The sequence below is a fragment of the Onthophagus taurus genome, chromosome 1 (genome assembly GCF_036711975.1).
Source record: "Onthophagus taurus isolate NC chromosome 1, IU_Otau_3.0, whole genome shotgun sequence".
Classification (NCBI taxonomy): Eukaryota; Metazoa; Arthropoda; class Insecta; order Coleoptera; family Scarabaeidae; genus Onthophagus; species Onthophagus taurus.
This window is the reverse complement of record NC_091966.1, coordinates 24,368,122-24,390,974: the sequence shown is the minus strand read 5'-3', so window position 1 is coordinate 24,390,974 and position 22,853 is coordinate 24,368,122. Positions and strand designations below refer to the sequence as shown.

The 22,853-nt window shown below is 32.0% G+C and overlaps 2 protein-coding genes across 4 annotated transcripts in view; both read right to left on the bottom strand.

The window, feature by feature from the left end:
* Positions 1–22,853, bottom strand: part of LOC111416557 (peptide transporter family 1) — a 38,893-nt gene that overhangs the window by 11,314 nt on the left and 4,726 nt on the right. For 2 of the 3 annotated variants that reach the window (XM_071198781.1, XM_071198779.1), the window contains exon 2: positions 10,700–10,749. In XM_071198781.1, the coding sequence (XP_071054882.1) occupies positions 10,700–10,749 (50 nt within the window). Of the gene's footprint in view, positions 1–2,499; positions 2,754–10,699; positions 10,750–22,853 lie in introns of those variants that run through there. The other variant, XM_071198785.1, reaches the window with a different exon arrangement.
* LOC139431118 (uncharacterized) lies at positions 18,899–20,877 on the bottom strand. The gene is made up of 2 exons (XM_071198720.1): positions 20,707–20,877; positions 18,899–19,671 (listed from the first exon to the last, which is right to left on the bottom strand). Exons 1-2 carry the CDS (start codon positions 20,852–20,854, stop codon positions 18,956–18,958), a joined length of 864 nt encoding a protein of 287 aa, XP_071054821.1. The 5' UTR covers positions 20,855–20,877; the 3' UTR covers positions 18,899–18,955.

The following is a 22,853-nucleotide window of genomic DNA, read 5'->3' as shown; positions in this document are numbered from 1 at the left end:
TTTTATTAAGGCCCACTTTTACCACTTCCTGATAAATTTATCCGATAGATAAATCCAGTTCTTAGCCAATGAGAGGGCTTAAAACCGCCGTAACCATGGCAACTATCCTCTAGATAGTTTATCAGGAGGATGGTAAAAGTGGGCCTAAGACAATGATTAATTTTTGATATCTGAAACAGTTGGTTGTCATGGTTACGCATAACTACTGCTATTTTTCTATCTCAAACAAGTGAAAAATCATGAAACTTTAAGATAATTTTTCTCGAAAATTTTCTTATGTAACCAATATTAATATTGACTGTATTAGATTCAGAAAAAAGTCTTCTTTCTTATTCCATAATTCATTACTCGTTTAAAAATGGCAGAAAAAATCTGTACCAAACAATTGTAAAAAATTTAAATCTTTAGACCCATCTCAGCGATTTTTCCATAAACTGTTCTTAATTGTTTTAACGAATTTATCCGTTAGTTTTGGGAAACCTTGTATAATTAAAAAAAGTTTTGATTTTGACCTTCTAGACGGGCATCCCCTCTTAACCTTTCAGAACACGCGCTCTTAATTATCATAAGTACACACGCGCGGAATCTGAGTCCGCATATTCAAAAAAATGTTTTGTGATGTAATTTTAAATGAATACTTATTGTATATGATAAAATGTTATGACTATAAGAATCTTATTTATTCAGTATCACATTCCTTAGAATGTGACCTCGTTTGTAGTGTTCTCATCATGAGATGTTGTTTCTTGTTGTGGTTCCTCAAACCCGGTGATATCTCTAATTCGCGACTTCAGCGGTTTTGGTAAACAACGTAATTGGGCTCGTTAACGAAGATGGCCATCGACTAACTACAGGAATAAAATAAAATAAAGTTTAAATAGTCTAAATAAAATTTAGTAGGAATTGTCTTCTTCTTTCCATACTAGCTGTAATATGTTTCTGGATTACCATAGCATTAATGGCGTCCTAGTATTTCTGGCGCAATCATAAGATGCGCAAAGTTTATCAAAGGTGTTACCTTTTGTGTTGTTGTAATCTACAATAATTTCTGGTTTACCAGTATTCTTATCTATATTATCATCGTAGTGTAGACTTGAGATGAGCAACACATTCTTGTTTTTCTTTGGGTTGTACGAAACTACAATAGCATTTTCATAAAAACCAAACATACTGGATTTTTTCCCTTTTCTTCTTTCGATCTGTGCCCAGCAAAGTCAATTTATTAAAGTGCTGTCAATAACTCCATACTTGTAAACCAATTATCGGTGGTGATGTTTCTTCCATGAACATTCTTAATAAACAAATTCTATTTTTAGATTACGACTAAAATTTGGATCATTTTAACGTGTAGTACGGATTCCCAAGAAACCACTAACGGGTAATGCAATAACAAATATAATCTTTATATTTTTTTTTTATGTATTGAAGTTACTACATAAAACTACAGCCAAGTGAGATAGCAAGAGGAGAATCAACTCTTCAATTATTCATAATGTAAGTAAAAATAATTCATTTAATCAAACAAGTTGTTTTTTAGTCGCACAAATTTCAACAGTTCTTAATATATTGGTAATTTAATTAATCAACAGATTATATGAGCCTATTAATAAGAAATCTAATGAATCATTCCTAATCCTTTAAAAATCGAAAATATATTAATTTAATGTATACGCAATTAAGAAATCGAACTAATACTTTAAGAAATTAAAAAACTTAAACATATAATAATAATTTCCTAACCTTTTCATACACAAAAATAGCCTCTTAGAAAAATAAGTTCGTTGGTATATGTTTATATGGAAGTGTGTCATTGACACAACTATAGGTGAATATTAAGCATTTCTAAGATATATAATTAAAATGGATATATAAAGTAGTCAAGGATATATCAATTATTATAAAACAAGTTTTGATATACATCAATGGACAGGTATTATACACTAATAAATATTATTTCATAAGTCTTATTCTGCATCTTATTAAAGTTATTCGAAAAAGTTGCATTTTAAATAGTACGAAAATAGCCTAAAGAACATTTTAAACATTCATTTGTCAAAGTTATGCTATGCATAGATTGTTATCATAAACATATTTCTAAATGAATAACAATATTAGTATAAAATATTGATATAATTGTTGGAAACGAAGATATAATACTATTAAAATTAATTCCTTAGCGTTTTAAATAGTAAAAACGTGGTCGTAACAATTAACCACGGTAAATTAAAATACTTTTACAGTCATTTGCACAAGCAATAATTCTTAGAAATGTTTACGCATCGTCACGCTTTCTAAAAGTGTTATAAGATGTAGATACCTTAAACTGAAAGCATCTTATAAACCTTTATAACTCACTTGTCATTAATTTTTTTATAAATACACAGTAATAAAAGATAATAGCTTAAATCCGCAAACAGGTGATATGAAGGTCGTTTCTCAATGTTTCTTATTAATTTTAACTTTATTTTTACGTCAATTTAAAAAACAATTAAATCTTACCTTTCTTTGAGATTTTTTTTCTATTTGCGAGGACCCCATTGTTATCACAGGTAAACAAATTACAATAATCGAATATAACTTTCAATAAATATATCACATTTATGTAATAAATTAATAATTTAACTAAAAATCACAATATATTATTCACATTCGTTGAAAGAAGTCTGTAACAGACAAATTATATGTTGACGGCTTGACTGTCGATTGAAAACTGTTGAAGAAGTTTCACTTCGAATGCAACCAACAGTTGACGCCTGTGAAAGTATTGTTTCGATATAACGTTTAACTCTGTGTTGCCTGCGTTTATGTATAACACTTTCATTGTTATTACTAGACGTTTTCAAGGTGTCGATTATTACAGAGACATCATTCTCAATGATGTTATTATTGAGATAAATCTGAACAATCAACAATTTGTCGGAGACGATCTGCGGGTTTTAAAACACAATAAACTCAAATCTTAATTTATGTTAGTATTTGATTTTGCGTGATAAATTTTTCCTTGACCTACATTTTAATACTTAAACGATTATAAAAAAATTACTTTTACTGATTTTATTTTCTATTAAATACATTAAGTCCTATAAATTTAAAATAAAACTTTTTTTAATTTTAATGTAATAATCGACAACGAAAATACTTTGTGATTCAAAAACCGTAATAAAAAGACAGTTATAAAGTACTACTCATTATTTTATAAAGGATTATTTTAGTGATGTATTAATGAGAATGGAATTTTTACAGGAAGTTGTATCGTGTTACTTATTTGATGCGTTATTGTTGTTTTATTCATAGAAATAAATATAATTTTCGGTTAGCTTAAATTTTATTTGATCGTTTGGTTTGCATTAAACGCAAATATTTGCTTACACTTCCTAATCTTTCTGTTGTAATTGTTAAATTGATACAGATGCATTTAAAACAAATAATATTTCAACTTTTTTTTTTCCGAAGTGGATATATTTTTTTAATGCATATACCTTTACTTTATTTTTGTGTCGTCATCTTCAAAAAACTTATCAAATTAAAAAAAAATCAAAAATAATCAGATAATAATATAACTTTTCCTTGCTAAAATATAAAAAGATACCCAGACTAATGGTTGATCGATTAAAAACATTTAGAAATTTGACAGTAGAACAAAATCGCAAAACGTAGCATTAAAGATTAAAAAGCCTTGCTATACTATGTTTTACATTAAACGAGTTTCACGCTAAATAATATTTATAAAGGAATTATGTTGGCGGTTGCGAATAACTGGCATTTTTATGAAGTTTTCAAAACCACATTTCGCGTTATACCTTAAACTTTTTAGTATATTATTCTGGTAATATGAATAATGTAAATTCCGTAATCTATTTGCTTGCAGAATAATGCTGTTTTATGTACCTTAAGTCTTCTGAAAACTTGTTTGTTTGCGTGATATCTGAATATGACATAAATTCACTGCCTATACACTTGATAATACGAAAATAGAAAAAAAAGTAGATGAAAACGGAATCCCTGAAAATGGTTTTGAAAGAGTCGCAATATGAAATTTAACAGTCAAGCTAACAACTACGAATTAGTGTTATTCCAGTTAAACAAAAATTATTTGATATCTTTACTTAATTTATCACAAAATAATGAATTCATCGATTCGCTTTCCTATGTTTCATTTGATCAAAGGAAGAACTAGTGCATGACCGACCTGAGCAAGCAAAATAATTCCGACTGAAAGTTCCATGATTAGGCATTGACACAAATTTCGTCAGTGATAATTTCAAAGGTAAATACAGGGTGTTTCATAACATGTGCGCACGACTGCAGGGTGTGATAGCTTGTCCAAAAATTTGAAAAAAGTTTCGATCAACTTATTACCCTCTAAAATGCACCATTTTCGAGATACATTGTGTTGAAATTTAATAATAAATCGTTTTTTGCGAATAACTCCGGAATCGTTTATCGTACAGAAAACAGCGTTTGTAAGCATTTTCTACTCATAATAAGCTAAGCTTTGTGCGAGAAAACATTTTTTTAAAGGTCATAATTGGTGAAGATTTTGAAAGGGTAGTGGTTGTTTTTCTCCCCAACTTCTACGCCACTGGAAAGAGTGCGATTTTGAGACGTCCATTTGAACCGTCAATATTTTCTACACAAAAAAGGCACTGTAGGTCATGAGCTCTAAAGTTGACCGTTTTCTAGAAAAATCAACTTTTATGTTGAAGAACATGATCAATTTTTTGAAATAAAAATGTTACTTTAGAATTAAAGAAAATTTATGTAAACGTTAGAACAAGTAACAGAAGCAAGCGTTAACTTCAAATTGCAAAATAAAAAAAATGATACAAAAGTTGTCTTTTTAAAATTCTCCAAACCGTAAAGGTAACGCATTTCGCACATTTCAGCATTTGTGTAAAAAATTGTATAATTTTTTTTTAACAAGTAGCCTTTAAGTTTTATAACAAAAACTACCTCCTATCAAAATAATAATTAGTTTGTACCTGCAAAAAGTAAACTTGTATTACAAAATTAAAAATGAATTACACAAACGCTGAAATGTGCGAAATCCATTACCTTTACGGAATGGCATGCGGCAGAAGCAAGGCGGTTGTATCAAAAAAGACATCCTGATCTCCCAGTACCACACCATAACTTGTTTCACGCATTCACCAACGACTATGGGAAAATGGAAGTTTTAAAAGGAATACTACTGATAATGGGCGGCCTATGGAGGTTGCAAATCCTCAAGCAGAAGACTTTGATGAAAATCCGACCACAACTAGCAGAAAAATTGCTCACAACTTAAACCTATCTCACTCGACGGTTTGGAGAATTTTGAAAAGGCAACTTTTGTACCCCTACCATATCCAAAGAGTACAAGCCTTATTGCCAAGAGATTTTTCGCCAAGATTGAGTTTTTGTACATGGATGCAAGGCAAAATAGCTCAAAATCCTGAGTTTGGAGCCGAAGTTCTGTTTACCGATGAAGTATCTTTCTCAGAGGATGGTATCTTCAATTTTCGCCATAAACCACATATGGGCAGAAGAAAATCCACATGAAATTGCAGAAGGCCATCATCATCAACAATTTTCCGTAAATGTTTGGGCTGCCATCGTCGGTGATCATTTGATAGGCCCACATTTTTTACCGAACAGATTAAACGGAATTGAAAAGGGTCAACTTTAGAGTTCATGACCTGTTCAGTACCTTTTTTGTATAGAAAACATTGACGGTTCAAATGGGCGTCTCAAAATCTTACTTTTTCCAGTGGCGTAGAAGTTGGGGAGAAAAGCAACCACTACCCCATCAAAATCTTCACCAATTATGACTTTAAAACATTTTTTTCTCGCACCAAAGTTAGCTTATTATGAGTAGAAAATGCTTATAAAAGCTGTTTTATGTACGATAAACGGTTCCGGAGATATTCGCAAAAAACGAATTTTTTTCTATTAAATTTCAACACCCTGTATTTCGAAAGTGGTGTATTTTAGAGGGTAAGCTGATAGAAACTTTTTTACAAGTTTTTGGACAAGTTATTACATTCTGAAGTTCTGCGCATATATTGTGAAACACTCTGTATATTCTGAATAAACCACAAAAACGCAATAAAAATGAATGGGGTCACCATCCCCAATGTATGTTGATACAAGTAGAAAGCGTAAAATGAAACAGGACAAGTGACAGAAGTCATGATATATAACAAATAACAATAGATGATATAATTTATATATTTATACATTATTCTGGATTCATACAGGTAACCGCCACAATAGTATCCGCTAACAATACAAAAATAAAGTATAAAAATAAAAAAGAACTCATTTACAATGAGCAGTGCTTATTATTGAGTATTAAGGCTATTATATATTATTAAGCATTGATTAACACGTTGACTACCATGAGAAGCGTAACTTGATGCACGGCAAAATTTCCACAACAGCCACGAGAAGCAACAGTTGATTCTCATCCAAGTTTGCTTTTAAAAGCCAAATAAATCAGCGGTTCAAAATTCAAAATACTTGCCTGATGGAACTGGAAGCTGGAATTGGCCTATGCCTATGAGAATCGAGTGTTGATTCTCAAGGCTTGAAATATTAGTAATTGAATTTGTATTGAAAGATAAAAAACTCCATAAAACATAATACAAAATTCAAATACATTCTTTGACGCGCAGAAATAACTTTTTTATGAAAAAATACTTGGAAGTATAGAAAAATGTTATTATTCTGTACATGTATGGACTACAAAAAAGCAACTCAAATAATAGTTTTTAGAGCATTCTACACAACGATATCTTGACTGAGTGGCCTCGGTTTGCGCTTGTTTTCTATCAGATTTTGCAAGTCTCTCGTAACAAACAACACATCTACAACGGTTTTTAGTACCCACGTCTTCTAAAACATGCTCGGTGCGTGGTTATAGTTTTGGGCTGTGAAAAACGTCAAATTTAGTTAGCTTCCAAATAAGATCTATGAATTTCGTTATTGACATTTTTTTATTTGCAACTTCTTGATGTAAAATATGAGCATTCGCCAAACCAGCACCCAAAATTAGGTCAATAGCCAGTTTTCTATACCATTTTACGCCTCTACGTAAAGAAGTTCTGTGTGTCTTCATTTGGTCAGAAAAATCAATGTACGTTTTATATTTATTATAATCAATAATAGCCACTGGTTTCTGATTTTCATTGCCGTAATGAGTGACTGTTTTCAGTTCAGCAGTGTGTTTTGTGCTGAGAGTGCAAACATCACGTTTATCTTTCCACTTTTGTTGCTTTCTGCAACAGTTTTTCCTTTTTGTAGCTTTTTATTCAGCATGGATAAAAAGTTTTGAATCAAATTTTCGGTAGGTTCTCAGTGTCCCAACTAAGTGGGTATTTCTCTTCTGTAATTGATGCGCTAACGAAATACTAGTGTAATAATAACTTATTTGTATTGATTATACGTCCTTTATCTAACAGGTTGTCAGCCAAAATAAGAACTATTTTTTCAGAAGAGAGCTGGTTTGGTGTTTTATCCTCCTTTCCGCAATAAACTTGAAAATTATACGTGTATCCTTTGTCGAGACATAGTTTATTAGTTTGATGCCAAACTTGTGCTTTTGTAACTAATGTATTGGCGAAAACTTAGACGTCCTCTAAAAGGTACTAAGGTTTCGTCTATACACACATTCTCTATGGGGACAATAGGCTTTTGGATATTTTTAATTAATAAATTTGCCAAAGGAGAAATTTTTTGTAACTTATCTTCAGTTATTACTTCATTATTATGAAAATGCAATGTTTTTTGCAACAACTGGAATCGATTACGAGGAATTAGATCTTTGATTTTGTTAGCGTATAGAACACTTCTGGACCAGTATGATTGAATGGACGGAAATTGGCAGCGGCTCATCAAAATCAAAATTCCTAGGAAACATTCAATTTCCTCTTTATTTGTGTCATGCCATTCGTGAATCCTGGATTTGGGTAATTTTTCAGCAGCTCTACACTGGGCTGCATATCTATTTGTCTCTGTTACCATTAGTTTTATGACCTCGGAGGTTAGAAATAATTTGAAAAACTCATACGGACCTTTATCAAAATATTCACCGTGTATTTCTTCCAATACGCAATTCTTCCAACATTTGTTTCAGTAAAAAGAAGTGATTCTAGATTTATTCCAGTTACGTTGACCCATAACAGCTGGTCACTATCACACTTGTTCGCACTATTCGCATCACTACTTTCTTGCATATTTGTTTGAATAACATCATTTATCGTGTCTAATACACTATCTGACGCGTCTTGGGTTGTAGCGAATGTGCTTGGCGTACTTACATTTTGTGGTTTTTTCTAGCAGGTTCATCATCAGAAGAATAACTAGAATTTCGGGGAACAAATTCATCACCAGAATCCTCAAATGGTTCATTATCGTCTTTGTCTGAAAGACCCTCTTGCCACAATTTGTGTTGTTCTTCTTCGTAACTCATTTTTACAGACACTTTTTATACCAAAAACTAAACACTACCACCTGAATACAACATATACCATCCACAAACTGTAAACGACTAAACGTATCATTCATATAGCACTGCATTTTTGAATGAACAGACTTGTATAAAAAAATGATCTGTTGAAAACGAAACAGGAATGATATTCAAAATAAATTACAATATTTCGAAGTATTATTGTCAGACGTTCAATTTACAAGTAACCTTACGAAAACTAATGAACGATAAAACAAAAATATCCAAGTCAGAACAGTAACTATTCTACGTATCAATTATACGAGATAACGACGAATTAAAATGTGCATTAGTGCTAGAAACGGGTGCCTAATCTAAATAAACAGTGATCTCGAGTAGAATAGTTAACCACAACGAATGAAATATGATTCACAAGATCAGGTGAATCAACTAACCCGTTCATCAATTTATGCAAGAAGAACATGTCAGCGGCAGTTCTACGTCCGCTCAGCGTTCGTAAACCAATGATGCTGCACCTCTTTTGTGGGCTAAATACCCAGCAACCTTTTTCTGCGATCCCCCAAGGCGGCCAATATACACAGGATACCCCACGGAAGCATAATATAGTACACTATTGACATAGGCCGTATATAAGGCCTAGACTAGGCCATAAACTTACACACTGTAGGTTAGTAAAAGGTCTGGAAATTCTGATGATGAAACCTACAAATCTGTTAGCCTTAGTAAATTATTCTTCCAAATGATTATTGACAGGTAATTTAGAGTTGAAAACGATGTCCAGATGCTTTATACTAGAAGTAACTCTCAAGAACTCCGATCCAAGCCTGTAGTTATAAAATGAAGATGTAATTTTGTCATAATTTTTCTAAATGCGAAACTGTTTTTAGTTATAATTGAAATAAACAAATTTACATTCTCAACAAAACCTATTACAACGAAACGAAATCAAAACATCTAATTCCTTAACAAAGCCTCAAAGCTGTGAATACGTGAATACAGGCTTGAGATTGTTGCTACTGCTTCGTTAACCTTTGCAATATCACTTGCAAACACCCTTGTACTCGACCAATCCGGTAGGATATAGTTACAAGTTATATCTTCTGAGATATCTATGAACAAAAAATTGGGTGTGAGTTTTATTTTTTGATAATAAACGTATGCAGGTGTAACACATAATTAAAGGAGAATTGATTGTTAAGGAAGCGATCGTATTGGTATTAAACTCTTTAAGGGTTGAGGTCTGCCCACGCTTCTTAACATTTTCTCGTATGTTTTCTCAAATCTCTTTCTTGTTTTTGTAAATAACAGATTTTGGCATTTTTTTAAGATCATTTTTTTCTTAGTGCACAAGATACACTTGCCTTTCGCATAATGTCCATACTAGTCAACATCACTGCTTTAGTCCGTTTCAAAACCACATCGTAGCTAACAAACAACATAATAAAAGCACCTTCGTATAGTGTTACAGCATTCTATTCATACTATTTCTTTCCTCCTTTGTGGCCAATCATTGCTTACACTAAAGTAGATGTCTTGCTGGTCTTGCTCGTTTGTTGCGATGTTTGCCATTGGTAATTGTTAATGCGTATTCCACTCTCCATTGTCCCAACTCATATTTACAACTATTTCTGCAATACTATAGAGACTATCTCTTGTCTGACTAAATTGATTACATTTAATAAACTGTGTGTTCGCTTTTTATTATTTTATGTTTAAATTTCTTTTAATCGCTGTAAATTTATACATAAATGTTTTATTTTATAGTAATGTTAACTATGGTAATATAATATAAACATTTAGGCTCAATTTCTATTATATTCAGTTGTTCATTTCTTGCTAAATTATTCCTGATATCCCACATAATTAAATTATTATTTAAAAACGAAACCTCACTTCTATAACTCACTTTTAGTTTTGTAATGTGTAAATTATGTTAATTTTTCTATATTAATGTTCCAATTTTGGAAATGCAGACGTGTTCAAATGTACTACGCATTTCCTTTTTATTTCCTTTTTAATTTCCTTTTTTAATGACTTCCTGGATAAAAACTAACGTTCGAAATAGAAATTAAAACCTGAAGAGTTATGTTATAATATTGGTAAGAAAATTATTAATGGAACCGTATTAAGAATCTCTATTTTCGATATAGCTTGAAATTTTACACTATTCTTAAAAAGTAAAACCTTCTTGAAAATATTAAATATAAAATTTACTACAAAAAAGGTCACTGTAGCATTTGTTTAACTTACCTCAAGTTGATCTTCGGAGTCAGTTAATGCATCGCCATTTCGATGTGATTCTAAAATAAAAATGATTTTGTAATTAATTTAATACAATTAAAAGTAATAATCTAAACGGTCATAATGAATGTAACATTTATCTGATTCTGGTAAAAATCATATAATCAATAAGATTTTATTTACAAAATTTATCAATTTACAAAATTATTGAATATGTTTAAAATCAAAAACTTTTGACGATAAGTTTTAGTTGAATCTACATCTAACTTTTGTAAAAATTCATTACATGTTTGTTCCAAATATGGAAGTTGTAATAATTTGTTAAATCTTCCCAATACTTAGTTAACTTAGCTTTTCTTTTAATGTAGCTCAATTATGGAATGCATTTATACAATAGTTGAAGTTTCATCAATACTTTTACAAATTTTATTAGTTTATTCTAGAAATATAGAATGCATACTAAATTAGTTTATAACTATATCAAGTCAACTAGTATAAAAATAAAAACGCAATAAACAATTTAGGGCAATACTGCAACTGAGACGTTCTATTGACCTTCACAATGAGCACGTCCGGGGGACGACTTTAAATTAATTAATAATTATATACAAGTGGTGTGCATTAAAAAATAAAAAGAAAATCAAAGAGACAAGTTCTCGGCCAACCCCGACATTTTGTAGCCTTGATCCAGATATGACTATTGTCACTGATATTGACACCTTTTTTAAAACTTAAATGAAAACGATGATCAAGTCTCGACGACTACGGTTTTCTCGAGTGGTTGTGTCCTAGTTTTTTTAATACAGTTTTGATAAAACACGTCCAATCTACTGACGCGAAAAAATAACTTTGGGAATGAGATTTTACACGTGCAATAACAACAACTATGTAGTTTTAATTGATTAAGATATAAAAAATCATTCAATTTAAGATTTTTTTAGCTGCTGAAGTTTTGATCTTTTTGATTTTAAAATCTTCTAGAGTAAAATTTTGATAGTTAATTTATGTATATGTTTAAATAAAAAATGGAAGGACATGTTGAAATATCTCGTAAAAATATTGTTTACTTTAAGTTAAAAAAAGCACGAGAGAAAAACCGCAATTTATGGAAATAGAAACTTCATTATTAAATTGTAAACGTGAAACGTTTTGCTTTATATCTCTGTATAATGACTAATGACATGGATTAAAATACATTTTTCTAGATTTGATAAAAATATCTATAATCATAAACTTGCGACAATTTGATCTGAACGCGATGATAAGAACAATTAATTATCTTTTAAAAAAATGTAGAGATAAAAAACCGCATTTATCTCCTATTTAAACAGGATTTGTATTAAAATGGCCAATTTATTTTTATACGCATCAAGTACTTAATTTAATTGTGTTCGGCGGAGTGCAAAAATAATTAAAAATTCAATATCTCTACGAGTTGATGAAATATTGTTGGAATTATATTATTTAGTTTTAACAAGGATTTCTCGCTAACTATGTCATAAATAAAGTCCTTGATATATCTTTCAATTTCTATTCGCGTAATCTATACGGAATTAAATTCAATCGAATATAAATATTGACTTTTGACGGTCGTATATAGAAGGATTTCATCGTAATTCTATGTAATAAACAGGAAACATACGATTTATAACAATTGATTGATATTAAATTAATATGAAAACAAAATAATCAATTGATTATATAAATAATTTTTTATACTTTTATTCAATACATCAATTTTAGATTTCGGAGAACGCCAACATATATTTTTGAATAATAAAAAAAGAATATGATATTTACAATCTGATAATACGACCTAAACGAATTGTTGTATTATAATTTACGACGCTGAGCCGTTATGTATTATTAACAATAAATTATGGATATAATTGATGGGTTATACACCAGCTTGAAGTTAAAGCTAAAAATTTTGGGAAAAAACGACTACTTGTTGTCATTAAGATGTCGAGTCCTCTTAATATTGAACGTAAAACATAACAACACGCTAAGTTAATTACTATTAATTAGTCAAATTTGACACCTTTTTTGAAAATAATAATAGTATGTAATATGGATAAAAAAATTAAAAATAGCCATGAAGTCTCTCAATTTCTAAATTGTTGCTTTTGAATAAAAAAATGTATTATAGCTCAAAAGCTAATTAACTGTAGTGACATACACTTAATTTTATCATAATTTTTATACTGATAGATTAAAATGATTATAAAGGCTTATTAAATGAAATTTTCGAACTGAACGGAATAAACAAAATGTAAGTTACGATAGTTTTAGTCCATGGGCTTTGTGAAGATGAAAATGTGGAAGGAAGGATGAATTCTAGAAAAGTACAATAACCACTATCTGACCACTATCAATAGTAACTAAAATACGGTTGAACATTCATGTAGAAAAGTAAAATAAAGTAACAAACAAGGATAGGGTGGTCTATAAATCTATCAAAACTTATTTACCAGCAACAAATTACGAGAGGATATGGTTAGGAAGAGGTGTGCGGAAATTGTAACAAATAAATTGGATAAAAATAGATTTAACAATGAGATGGGGGACATTGAACACAAATGGAATTATTTCAAAACAGCTATACTAAAAGCTGCAAGCATTACATGTGGAAGATATAAAAGGAACAACGTAAAGTAGACGTAAAGTGGTCGGTAGAAATAAAGCAAGGTATCAGAAATAAATGGGCTAGGAACAATTATCTAAAGAAAAAGAAACGCGGAAAGTTATGACGATTAAAAAGGAAAGAAAGAAAGTGCAAGAAATGGTGATTGAAGCTAAAAAGCAAAATTGGATAGAGTTCGAAGATACGATGGAAAGAAACAGCAACTTACTAAAGCTGTAAAGAGTAATAACGGATTAATACTGATGGACGCTAGAAAGTGATGGAAAGAGGAAAGAACACTTCATGAAACTGTTACATGTAAATAGTCAAAATGAGATTAAGTAACCGACCCTTATACTAGAACAAAGAGACAAATAGAAACAGATGAGCAGATAACTGTGGAGGAGTTTGAAACGGTAATAAAAGAATTTAAAAATGGACAAGCTCCCGGTCAAGCTAGATTAATTACAGAAATGATAAAATATATGGGAAGAAAAGTGTTACTATATACACTGTAGCAAGTGTGGCAAGAAGTAATTTTACCTAAAGATATGCAAACGGCATTTTACTACTAGTCCACACGAAAAGGGACAGAAAAGATTTCAATAATGATAGAGCGAGTATAGCTACAAAAATTTTAGAACAGATATGTATGTATCACACTTAAGCTCCATTGGACCCCTTGTGCATCCTCCCATCACACACTCTGGTCACATCAACCAGGCTAGGGATTTTCCAAAGGCTGGACATCTCCCAGAGGTGTGTTCCTGATATCATCTGTGGTTGGCCATTTCTCCCCGAAGGTCCTTATTCTGAGGTCGGTCAGAGAAGGGCAATCACACAAGATGTGTATGACTGTCTCGTCATCCTGTTCGTAGGCTCGAGAGCTTCATGTTATGAAGGTGCTTATTTACCTTACAGTGTCCCGTGAGGAGACCTGTGGCAGTGTGAAGGGCACTTTTACCAAGCCCTACGAAGATCTAAGATGTTGTTCTGAAGGATATTTTAACAATTCCTTAGCAAGATGACAGCCCGGGAATCCGTTTAGGAACTTTTTGTGGGTAATGCGCTTAATTGATTCGATTTAGAACAGATAATAGATGGAAGAAAAAGCTACAATAGAAAATGCCCTGGATGAAATACAATGCGGTTATAGAAAAAAGTATCCAATACCATATATTTACAGTTAAACAAATAATAGAGAAGAATCTGCAAGAACGGAAAAGTTTACCCTGCATAAACTTGGAAAAAGTGTTTAATATGGTACCGAGACCATAACTATCAGAAATATTACGAGAAAGAGGTGTTAATGGAAAGGTTTTGAATATTATAAAAGTGGTATATGAGAACAATGTAGAATGTATGAGAACAAGGCACTTAGTAGTGAGCCCAACCTTATTCATAATGTATATTCCTTAACAATTGTGGGGTATTATTGGTTTTGAAAACAAAGTTGACTCATTTTCCGAAAAACTAAAAGTGAACAAATTTTATTATGAATAGTTATTTAGTGTGATAGCCATATACCATATTTCGATGTAACAACTAATTGTGGTTAACTATACAGTGTACATACATTCATACGTACATATGATTTTTGCATAACTTTGCATGTTCAAATCTCGATAGACTAAATTTTCATAATGCGTTCACATTGGCTCACTGTAAATATTGCTTAAGTTTATAAAGCTTAAGCGTGAGTGACGAATATAAATTGAAAGCATGAGAAAATATTGTGTTATAATAGAACCTAATCTTATGCGCCCTTCGAAAGGGAACAAAATGCATCACTCGATGAAATATCCAGCGAACAGCTCCAGAATGAATGCAATGAAGTGTCAGATGACTCTCCTTTTCGAGCAAGCTGGTATGAAAGTGCACATATTGGACTTATCGTCTCCTTTTGAAATTTATAGACAGTTTATTTTTGTTGAAATACTGGACATTATCATTGTAAAGACAAATCGCTGAGCCGCTCACTATGTAAGGCCACAGATTTTTTCACCACGTTGAACGCTGTTTAACACAAGCTCTAAAATGGTACAATTTTACACATCATATCTAGTGTATCTTACTGGTATCTTACCATCTTAGAATATGTACAGTAAAACAACGCTACATAATAATGACAGTTTATGACAATTTATGATATTATTAAATCCAATAAACAACAGAAAAAAAAAGAGTATTGACAGAAAACTGAAAATATTAGAATAAGATATTAAAATATGAGGATAAAGACGAAAACAGCTGAAAAACTATGCCATCCTTATTATAAAATTGTCAATAAAATATTGTCAATATGGCCAATAAATATTGACAAACTGTAATTGCTTCAGACTATCAGTATTTATTGACAATCTACTTAGTTTTGCGTTTGCCGTCAAAGATGTCATGTCATGTTTACATTGTGTTAATGAACCATCCTGGGAGTTAATAGCACTTTCGTCCATTAAAGTATATCTGTCTGAATTAATTATTACGCGATAAATATAATCCGTAATATAATCCTACTAACGCAGGATTGTCAATATGTCCCTCAGACTGTCAATATATCAAATATTTTCGTTTTCGTCAAACCATCCCATCAATATTTTTAATATTGACAATATGTCAATCCTTCTACTCACACGTTCAATAATATCGTCAATACTTAGATATTGACAATATATATTGATCGTGTGAAGAGGGCTCTTTAAAAATCGCAGTCAGTATCAATAAGTTAAAATCTTTAGGTATGTTTGTTAGCTAAATATTTTTAATTAACTATAATATATATTTGTTAAAAAAATACAGGAATTTCAGAACTCGAAATGGATGCGCAACCCGTGGTATACCGATGTAAATATAGTCACATACATCGTAAGTCCCACCGACAATGGATCAATTTGACGGAAAATATATTCTGAAATAAGCAGTATATCGGTCATATCAATGGTGTTTATGTTCCTTCCATTAATAAACACTGTCGTTGCGAACCTCTTAAGCAAGCAATGCAGATTTACCAATTTCCTTAATGATTATGCTGAATTAAATGTTATAGTAAACAGCATTTCTCAGCTACAGAAAAAGAAGTTTATACGATTACAAAAGTAGTGTTATTCTTTCATGACATTTCAGTACAATTTTTCAAAGAAAATGTTCAGCATTTCCTATATAACACCTGCATAATAGAGGTACCTATTGCTTCATAAGGACAATCTTTAAAATCAAAAACAGGAAAGTATGCAAGTCGCTTAAGGCGATGTTATGCGCTATATGTCAGTTATGTGTAGTGTGACTAATTATTTTTCCACAATTGCCGACAAACGACTCATTATTTAAACAATGATACACAAAATAGATATTTGTGTTGAAAAACAAACTAGAAAAGATGTGGCAGCTGCTGCATAGGAATCTACGAAATCCCTACTTGAAATGCTTCATATGTATTTATAACACATGTTTTTTGAGTGAGTAAATGTATTTGTTCTTCTATAAGGTATATTCAAAGTTCTAAAATACTTGAATTTTACGTTTCATGATCTAATTTAAGATGACATACTTCAACTTAAGAACGCAGGAACTTTGTTTAAACTAATCGTTGATACATTGTATAAATACTTTAAATATTCTTTTATTGCTAAATGCTATGTTTCGGGATATTGTTGATTACATATTATTCAGTTTATTTTAATAGTGGTGTACTTATTTTTTCGCATACAAGACACGAAAAATAGCCAGGGGGAAAGTGTGGTAAAAACTATGAACAACTTTAAGTATTTATTTTTAAACTTTTCTTGTTTAAACTATTGGAAAAATTTTGTTCTTGTTATATTATAATGTTCTTAATGTGATTTATTTCAAATAATGCTGAAACAGGTGAAACGATTTATATTCTTTGCTAAATCTTTAAAGCAAATTGATCGTTCTTCGGTCATAGTTAAAAAAGTCATGAAGTTATAAATGTATTTTTCAAATCAATCTTCCTTTCTGTTATGTAATCGGTAAACATTAACATTGACCACGTAAAAGTGGTCCATTAAATATTAACTATTTCAGATAATAATTAAATTATGAGCAAACTGTGTATTTATACCTTCCTAATAATTTCCGTTGATATAATTTGCACCACGTTATCTCGTATTCTAATTTTTAGATCATACATTTAGTCGAGTCGTGTAAACTTTACTTTTCAGATTTTATTGGTCAATTCATCGATTGGAAAGTATTTCGTTTAAACAAGCTTGAACAGGAGAGACATAATGGTATGCCATCTTGTTGCAAAAATAATTCCAATTTACACTGATTGTGAGTTGGGTCAACATTATTAGGAAGTCTGGTTGTCAGGAAGGTTGGTTAACAAAAACCCTAAATATATGTTTTTAGTTTAAGTTTTTACTACTAGTGCGTTCGTTCTTTCGCAAATCATCTTTTATATAAACTGTAAATAGCTACCTGTTCCTCGACGAAAGCATACTTCCTAAGATTTTACTACATTTTAGGAATTTTGATTTTTTCCTTTTACTTTCGTACACTATGTTATTTACCTTTATTTCATAGTTTTCTTCAATTACTTCAAAATTTACCTTCCACTGATTTATCCGTCATCTCGATCTTGAAAGAGCTGGTAGCAGATCGCATATAATTCTTTAATTAGCATTGTAACGAGTATTTCAAATTAGTTCCTAACATTTAACGTGATCAGCAGACATTTACCGTTTTTGCTAGTCTAAATTTATCCATACGCCTAGCCTATGCTGTAAGTTTAATGAAGTTGACTGTTGAAGATTCTTTTCTGAAAGCTCATAAATTATTTATATGTCCCCCCTTTTCCTGTAATTCTTCTAATCTTATCTTTTAGATAACCTCATACAACATGTGTTAATGTACCAGTTTTTACGATAGTCTGAATTGTATTGTTTTTCAAAAGGACATTACACATTTCTTTTGACTTCCTGTTTTCTAACTGTTTTGTAACCGTTTTCTTTAATTTTTAGTTTTCGAACTAACATTTGTATTGGTGAGTTCCTTTATACTTTCTGTGTCTTATTGGTATTTTACATTTACACACTAAGGCCTTCAGCACACGGAGCTGCTCGTCATAGACGCGTATTAGATGCGATTGTAGGAAGGCGTACGCTACAGTGCATCTCACGTATTTTTAAATGAAAAAATGCAAATAACGACGCGGCGTAGCGATTTCGTCTAATAAGACACTTAAAAGCGTCATGCAGCGACGCTTCTTATACGCCTAAAGATCCGCAAACAAACCGATCTTAAAACGTATTTTATTCAGTACTTACCAATATGTCAAGTGATGAAGAGGATCTACTTTTGTTAAATTATCTTCGTTCTCGTAAGAGAAAACAGAAATATAAGAGAAAATTTTGGGTGCATCCTTATATTCGCAAAAATATCGACAAGAGACTATTTATTGCTGCCAAAGAGCTATCAGTAGACGACTCTAAATTTCAAAGTTTCTACAGAATGTCTAAAAATACGTTTAAAGAACTGGTGTTAATTGTAGGTCCCACCATTCAAAAACAAAATACTAACATGCGTGAATGTGTTAGTGCAGAAGAGAGAATTTTGATAACGCTAAGGTAAGTAAAGTAATTTATTTATTATAAAAACAATAATACAAGTTATATATTTAATTTTTAAAGAAAATTATTTTGGTCATTTATATTACTACTACAAGCAGGTAAACTTTCCAAATTATGAATTGTGTATCCATCCGTGGTATCATAAATACTGGAAGCTGAAGACGACGCAATACTAATCGGCGAGGGAGCGTGATTGCTTTGTGCGTTATCGTGCATTTGAAAAGGATCTATAGATTGCTCTTGCTGCGTTAACAGTTGTTCTAGCAATACAAGTGTTTTAATTTTAAATTGTTGCATATTTTTGTCTGATAAGTTCTTTATGTCGGGTAATAAACTTAAAAGAAACATCCTTCGATCGTCATCTAAAGTCTTATTACTTTTCTTTTCTTTGATATAATCTAAAATAGCGTGATCGATTTCATCTTTTTCCTGTACATGTCTTCTCTTTCTTTTCTTTTTTTCAAAGTTAAAAGAACTTTCTTCAGAAGATTTCGTGACGTTATTGTTTTTATTTTCTTCAAGCAGGGTATAACTTAATTGAGGTTCAGGATTGTCTTCGTCGGTCTCTGTCACTATTTCACTTTCTTCCAACGAAATGTTTCCGGTTTTTTCTAAATGCTGAATGGGTCTTACATATGGCAAGACAAACTGCATAATGTCGTGTAAATAGTAAGGTTTTTTAGATTTTGCTGATGATCCACTCGCAGGTGGTTTAAGGCTGCGTACAAAACCATTCCGAATGTTTTTCCATTTGTCTTTACAATCTGCCGCTATAAAAAATTCACGTGTTTATAAGCCAATATAGCGTGCTTTTCATATAATATATACAACTAGTTTTTTGTTTTAGATATTTAGCTACTGGATGTACATTTACTGCTCTATCTTTATATTTTCAAAGAGGTGAACGTACAGTGGGAAGTATTGTAGAACAAACTACAAAAGCGATATGGAATGTGTTGAAGGAGCCATATATGTCGTTACCAAATACAGAAAAATGGAAACAAATAGCAAGTAGATTTTTTGAGCTATGGCAGTTGCCAAACTGTTTAGGAGCAATTGACGGTAAACATATCCGCATTCAGAAATATCCAAATTCCGGATCCACCAACTTTAATTATAAAAATTATCATTCTGTTGTTTTGTTTGGCTGTTGTGATGCTGAAGGGCTGTTCACAACAATAGAATGCGGATATGCTGGCCGAAATAGTGATGGAGGCATCTTTCGGGTTTCTACATTTGGTCGTTGGTTAGAGACCACAATACTTTGCCATCTTTAATAGAACTTCCAAACGACGAAAGTGGCAATAAATTCCCATATTATTTTGCAGCTGATAACGCATTTCCTTTGAGACAAAATATTATGAGGCCATACCCCGAAAGAAATATTAACAATAAAATGCGAATTTTCAATTACAGACATAGTCGTGGAAGAAAAACAATAGAATGTGCTTTTGGAATGATGACTCAAAAATTTCAAATTTTTTTAACACCTATACGAGTCCGCAAATATGAAACAATTATATCAATAATACAATGTGCATGCGTTTTACACAATTTCATTAGAAAAAAAGATGGCACATTATACGCAGTTCCTGTAATAGAAAAGAATCCGCAAAATCCGAGAAACTTGCCAGATATTGAAAATATAAATATCAATGAAACTTCCTCACCTCAAAATCTCCGAAACTATTTAGCTAATTATTTTTTATCACCAAATGTAGCTTTACCATGGCAATGGAATTATTGTTTATAAAATGTTAAAATGAATATCCATATAATAATATATGAAATAATTCTTGAATTACCTGTCCATTTCATTTTTTGACCTATTGCAGACCAAGCTTTTTCGGTAACATCTTTTCTAGAGTGTTCAGCTAATGTATGATTATATAAACACTGATAATTTTCAATTAACTGAACAAATTTCACCGTTTGATCGCTTTTATCTTCCATTTTTACTTATTATTTTATTTATACGGCGTTACCTCTACGCCAAGCGACCAACACTGCTGTACGCCGGCCGCTATGCAGCTTGCATGTTCAAACCAGATCGCGACGCTGCGTCGCCATGTGCAGGTTTTCATTTAAAAACACGTGAGATGCAATGAAGCGTACGTCTTCCTACAATCGTGTCTAATACGCGTCTATGATGAGCAGCTCCGTGTGCAGAAGGCCTTTGGTGGACGAAATCGCGACGCTGCGTTGTCTCTGCAGATTTTCATTTAGAAATACGTGAAATGCACTGAAGCGTACGCCTTCTTACAATCGTGTCTAATACGCGTCTATGACGAGCAGCTCCGTGTGCAGAAGGCCTAATTCCTTCCGTAAACTGATTTTTGATTAACATCTTCACTTGTTTACTGTACACATATAAAATCCTTTTCCATATTTTGTGATATAAATGGTATCATATTCAAGTGTGACGGAAAAATGAAATGAAACCTATTCTGAAAATGATTATAAAGTTTTTGCCGATAATGACCTCTAATTTATGGACGTACTGTATAAAGGATTGAAGCGCACCAGAGTTATGCTCATATACAGGGTATTAGGTAAACATGCGGCAAAAAATGTGGGGGGGTTATTCCTTAGCCTATTCTAAGAATATTTTGTCCTACGCTAATTTTTGAAAAACCCCTTTGTTTCGAAGATAAAGGGCGAAGAAAATTTGCGACAGTAACAACATATTATTATCAAAAAGTACATGTAAAGTTGCTCAATCTACAATAAATGTTCGAAATGACTTCCTCCAGTCTGAATACAAGCATTCAATGTTCTCGTCATTGACTGCCGAATTCTTTTAAATACACCAGAGTCGGTTGTAATTGAGTTACACCCAGCAATTATTCGATTTCGCAAATAGTCCAAATTCTCTACTGGATCAGCGTAAACTAATGACTTCAGAGATGGTCAGAAAAAATAATCCAGGGAGTTTAAGTCTGGGGGTCGAGCAGGCCATGCGTGTAGCCCACCTCGACCAATCCAGCGATTTTCGTATGTCAGCTATTAAAAAATTAAGAGCAACCAAACTGAAATGTGATGGTGCACCATCGTGCATAAACCACGTTGCAAGTCTTGTCGCGTATGGTACATCCTCCAGAAACTTAGGTAGTGTTTCTGCAAAAAAGTTGCGATATAATAGCACGCCAACAAGTCTTCCGGGTAGAAATACCGGTCCAATTAGATAATCATCCACAATTCCAACCGAAACATTCAAGGAGAATTGATATTGAAAATGATCTTCACATACCTCATGCGGATTTTCATCTGCCCACACATGATTATTATGAAAATTCCTTATTGTATTTCTTGAGAAACTGGCTTCATCGGTAAAAAGAATCTGTGTCAGGAATAGGGGATGCGAACTAACATTTGCAATATCCATTGACATAATGCAATACGTGGAGGAAAATCAGCAGATAGTAGTGCTTGAAGGCGTTGAATGTGGTATGGATACTACAAATCGTCCTTACGAATTTTCCAAACTGTCTAAAGACATTCAAAGTATTTGCAATTCTTCACGTGGAACTACCAGGATCTTCCTCTATCATGTCCAGCACATTCTGTTCTAATTGTACCGTTCTTGCAGTCATTGATCTTCCTGGCCCTCCACTTCGTTTTAATGAGCCTGTTTCGCGAAGACGTCGATGAATGTTTTCGAAGATTTTTCAGGCAGGAAATCGGTGGATGTACAATCAACGCTCTAGTCTAGCTTCTGATGAGTTGCCATCAGCAAGTCCATACATGAAATGCATGTCAGTCATCTCGACGTTCGTATAAATCATAATAGAGTAGGTACTGCACTAACTGTTAAAGACATGCCAAAAGCCAAACGTCACTCAATCTAAACAAATGCGATCGATGAGACGTATTTAGGTACTTGATAAACTCATTGACGTACGCCATAGTTTTATTTACATTAATAATTTCAACAAATATCGAATATGGTTTT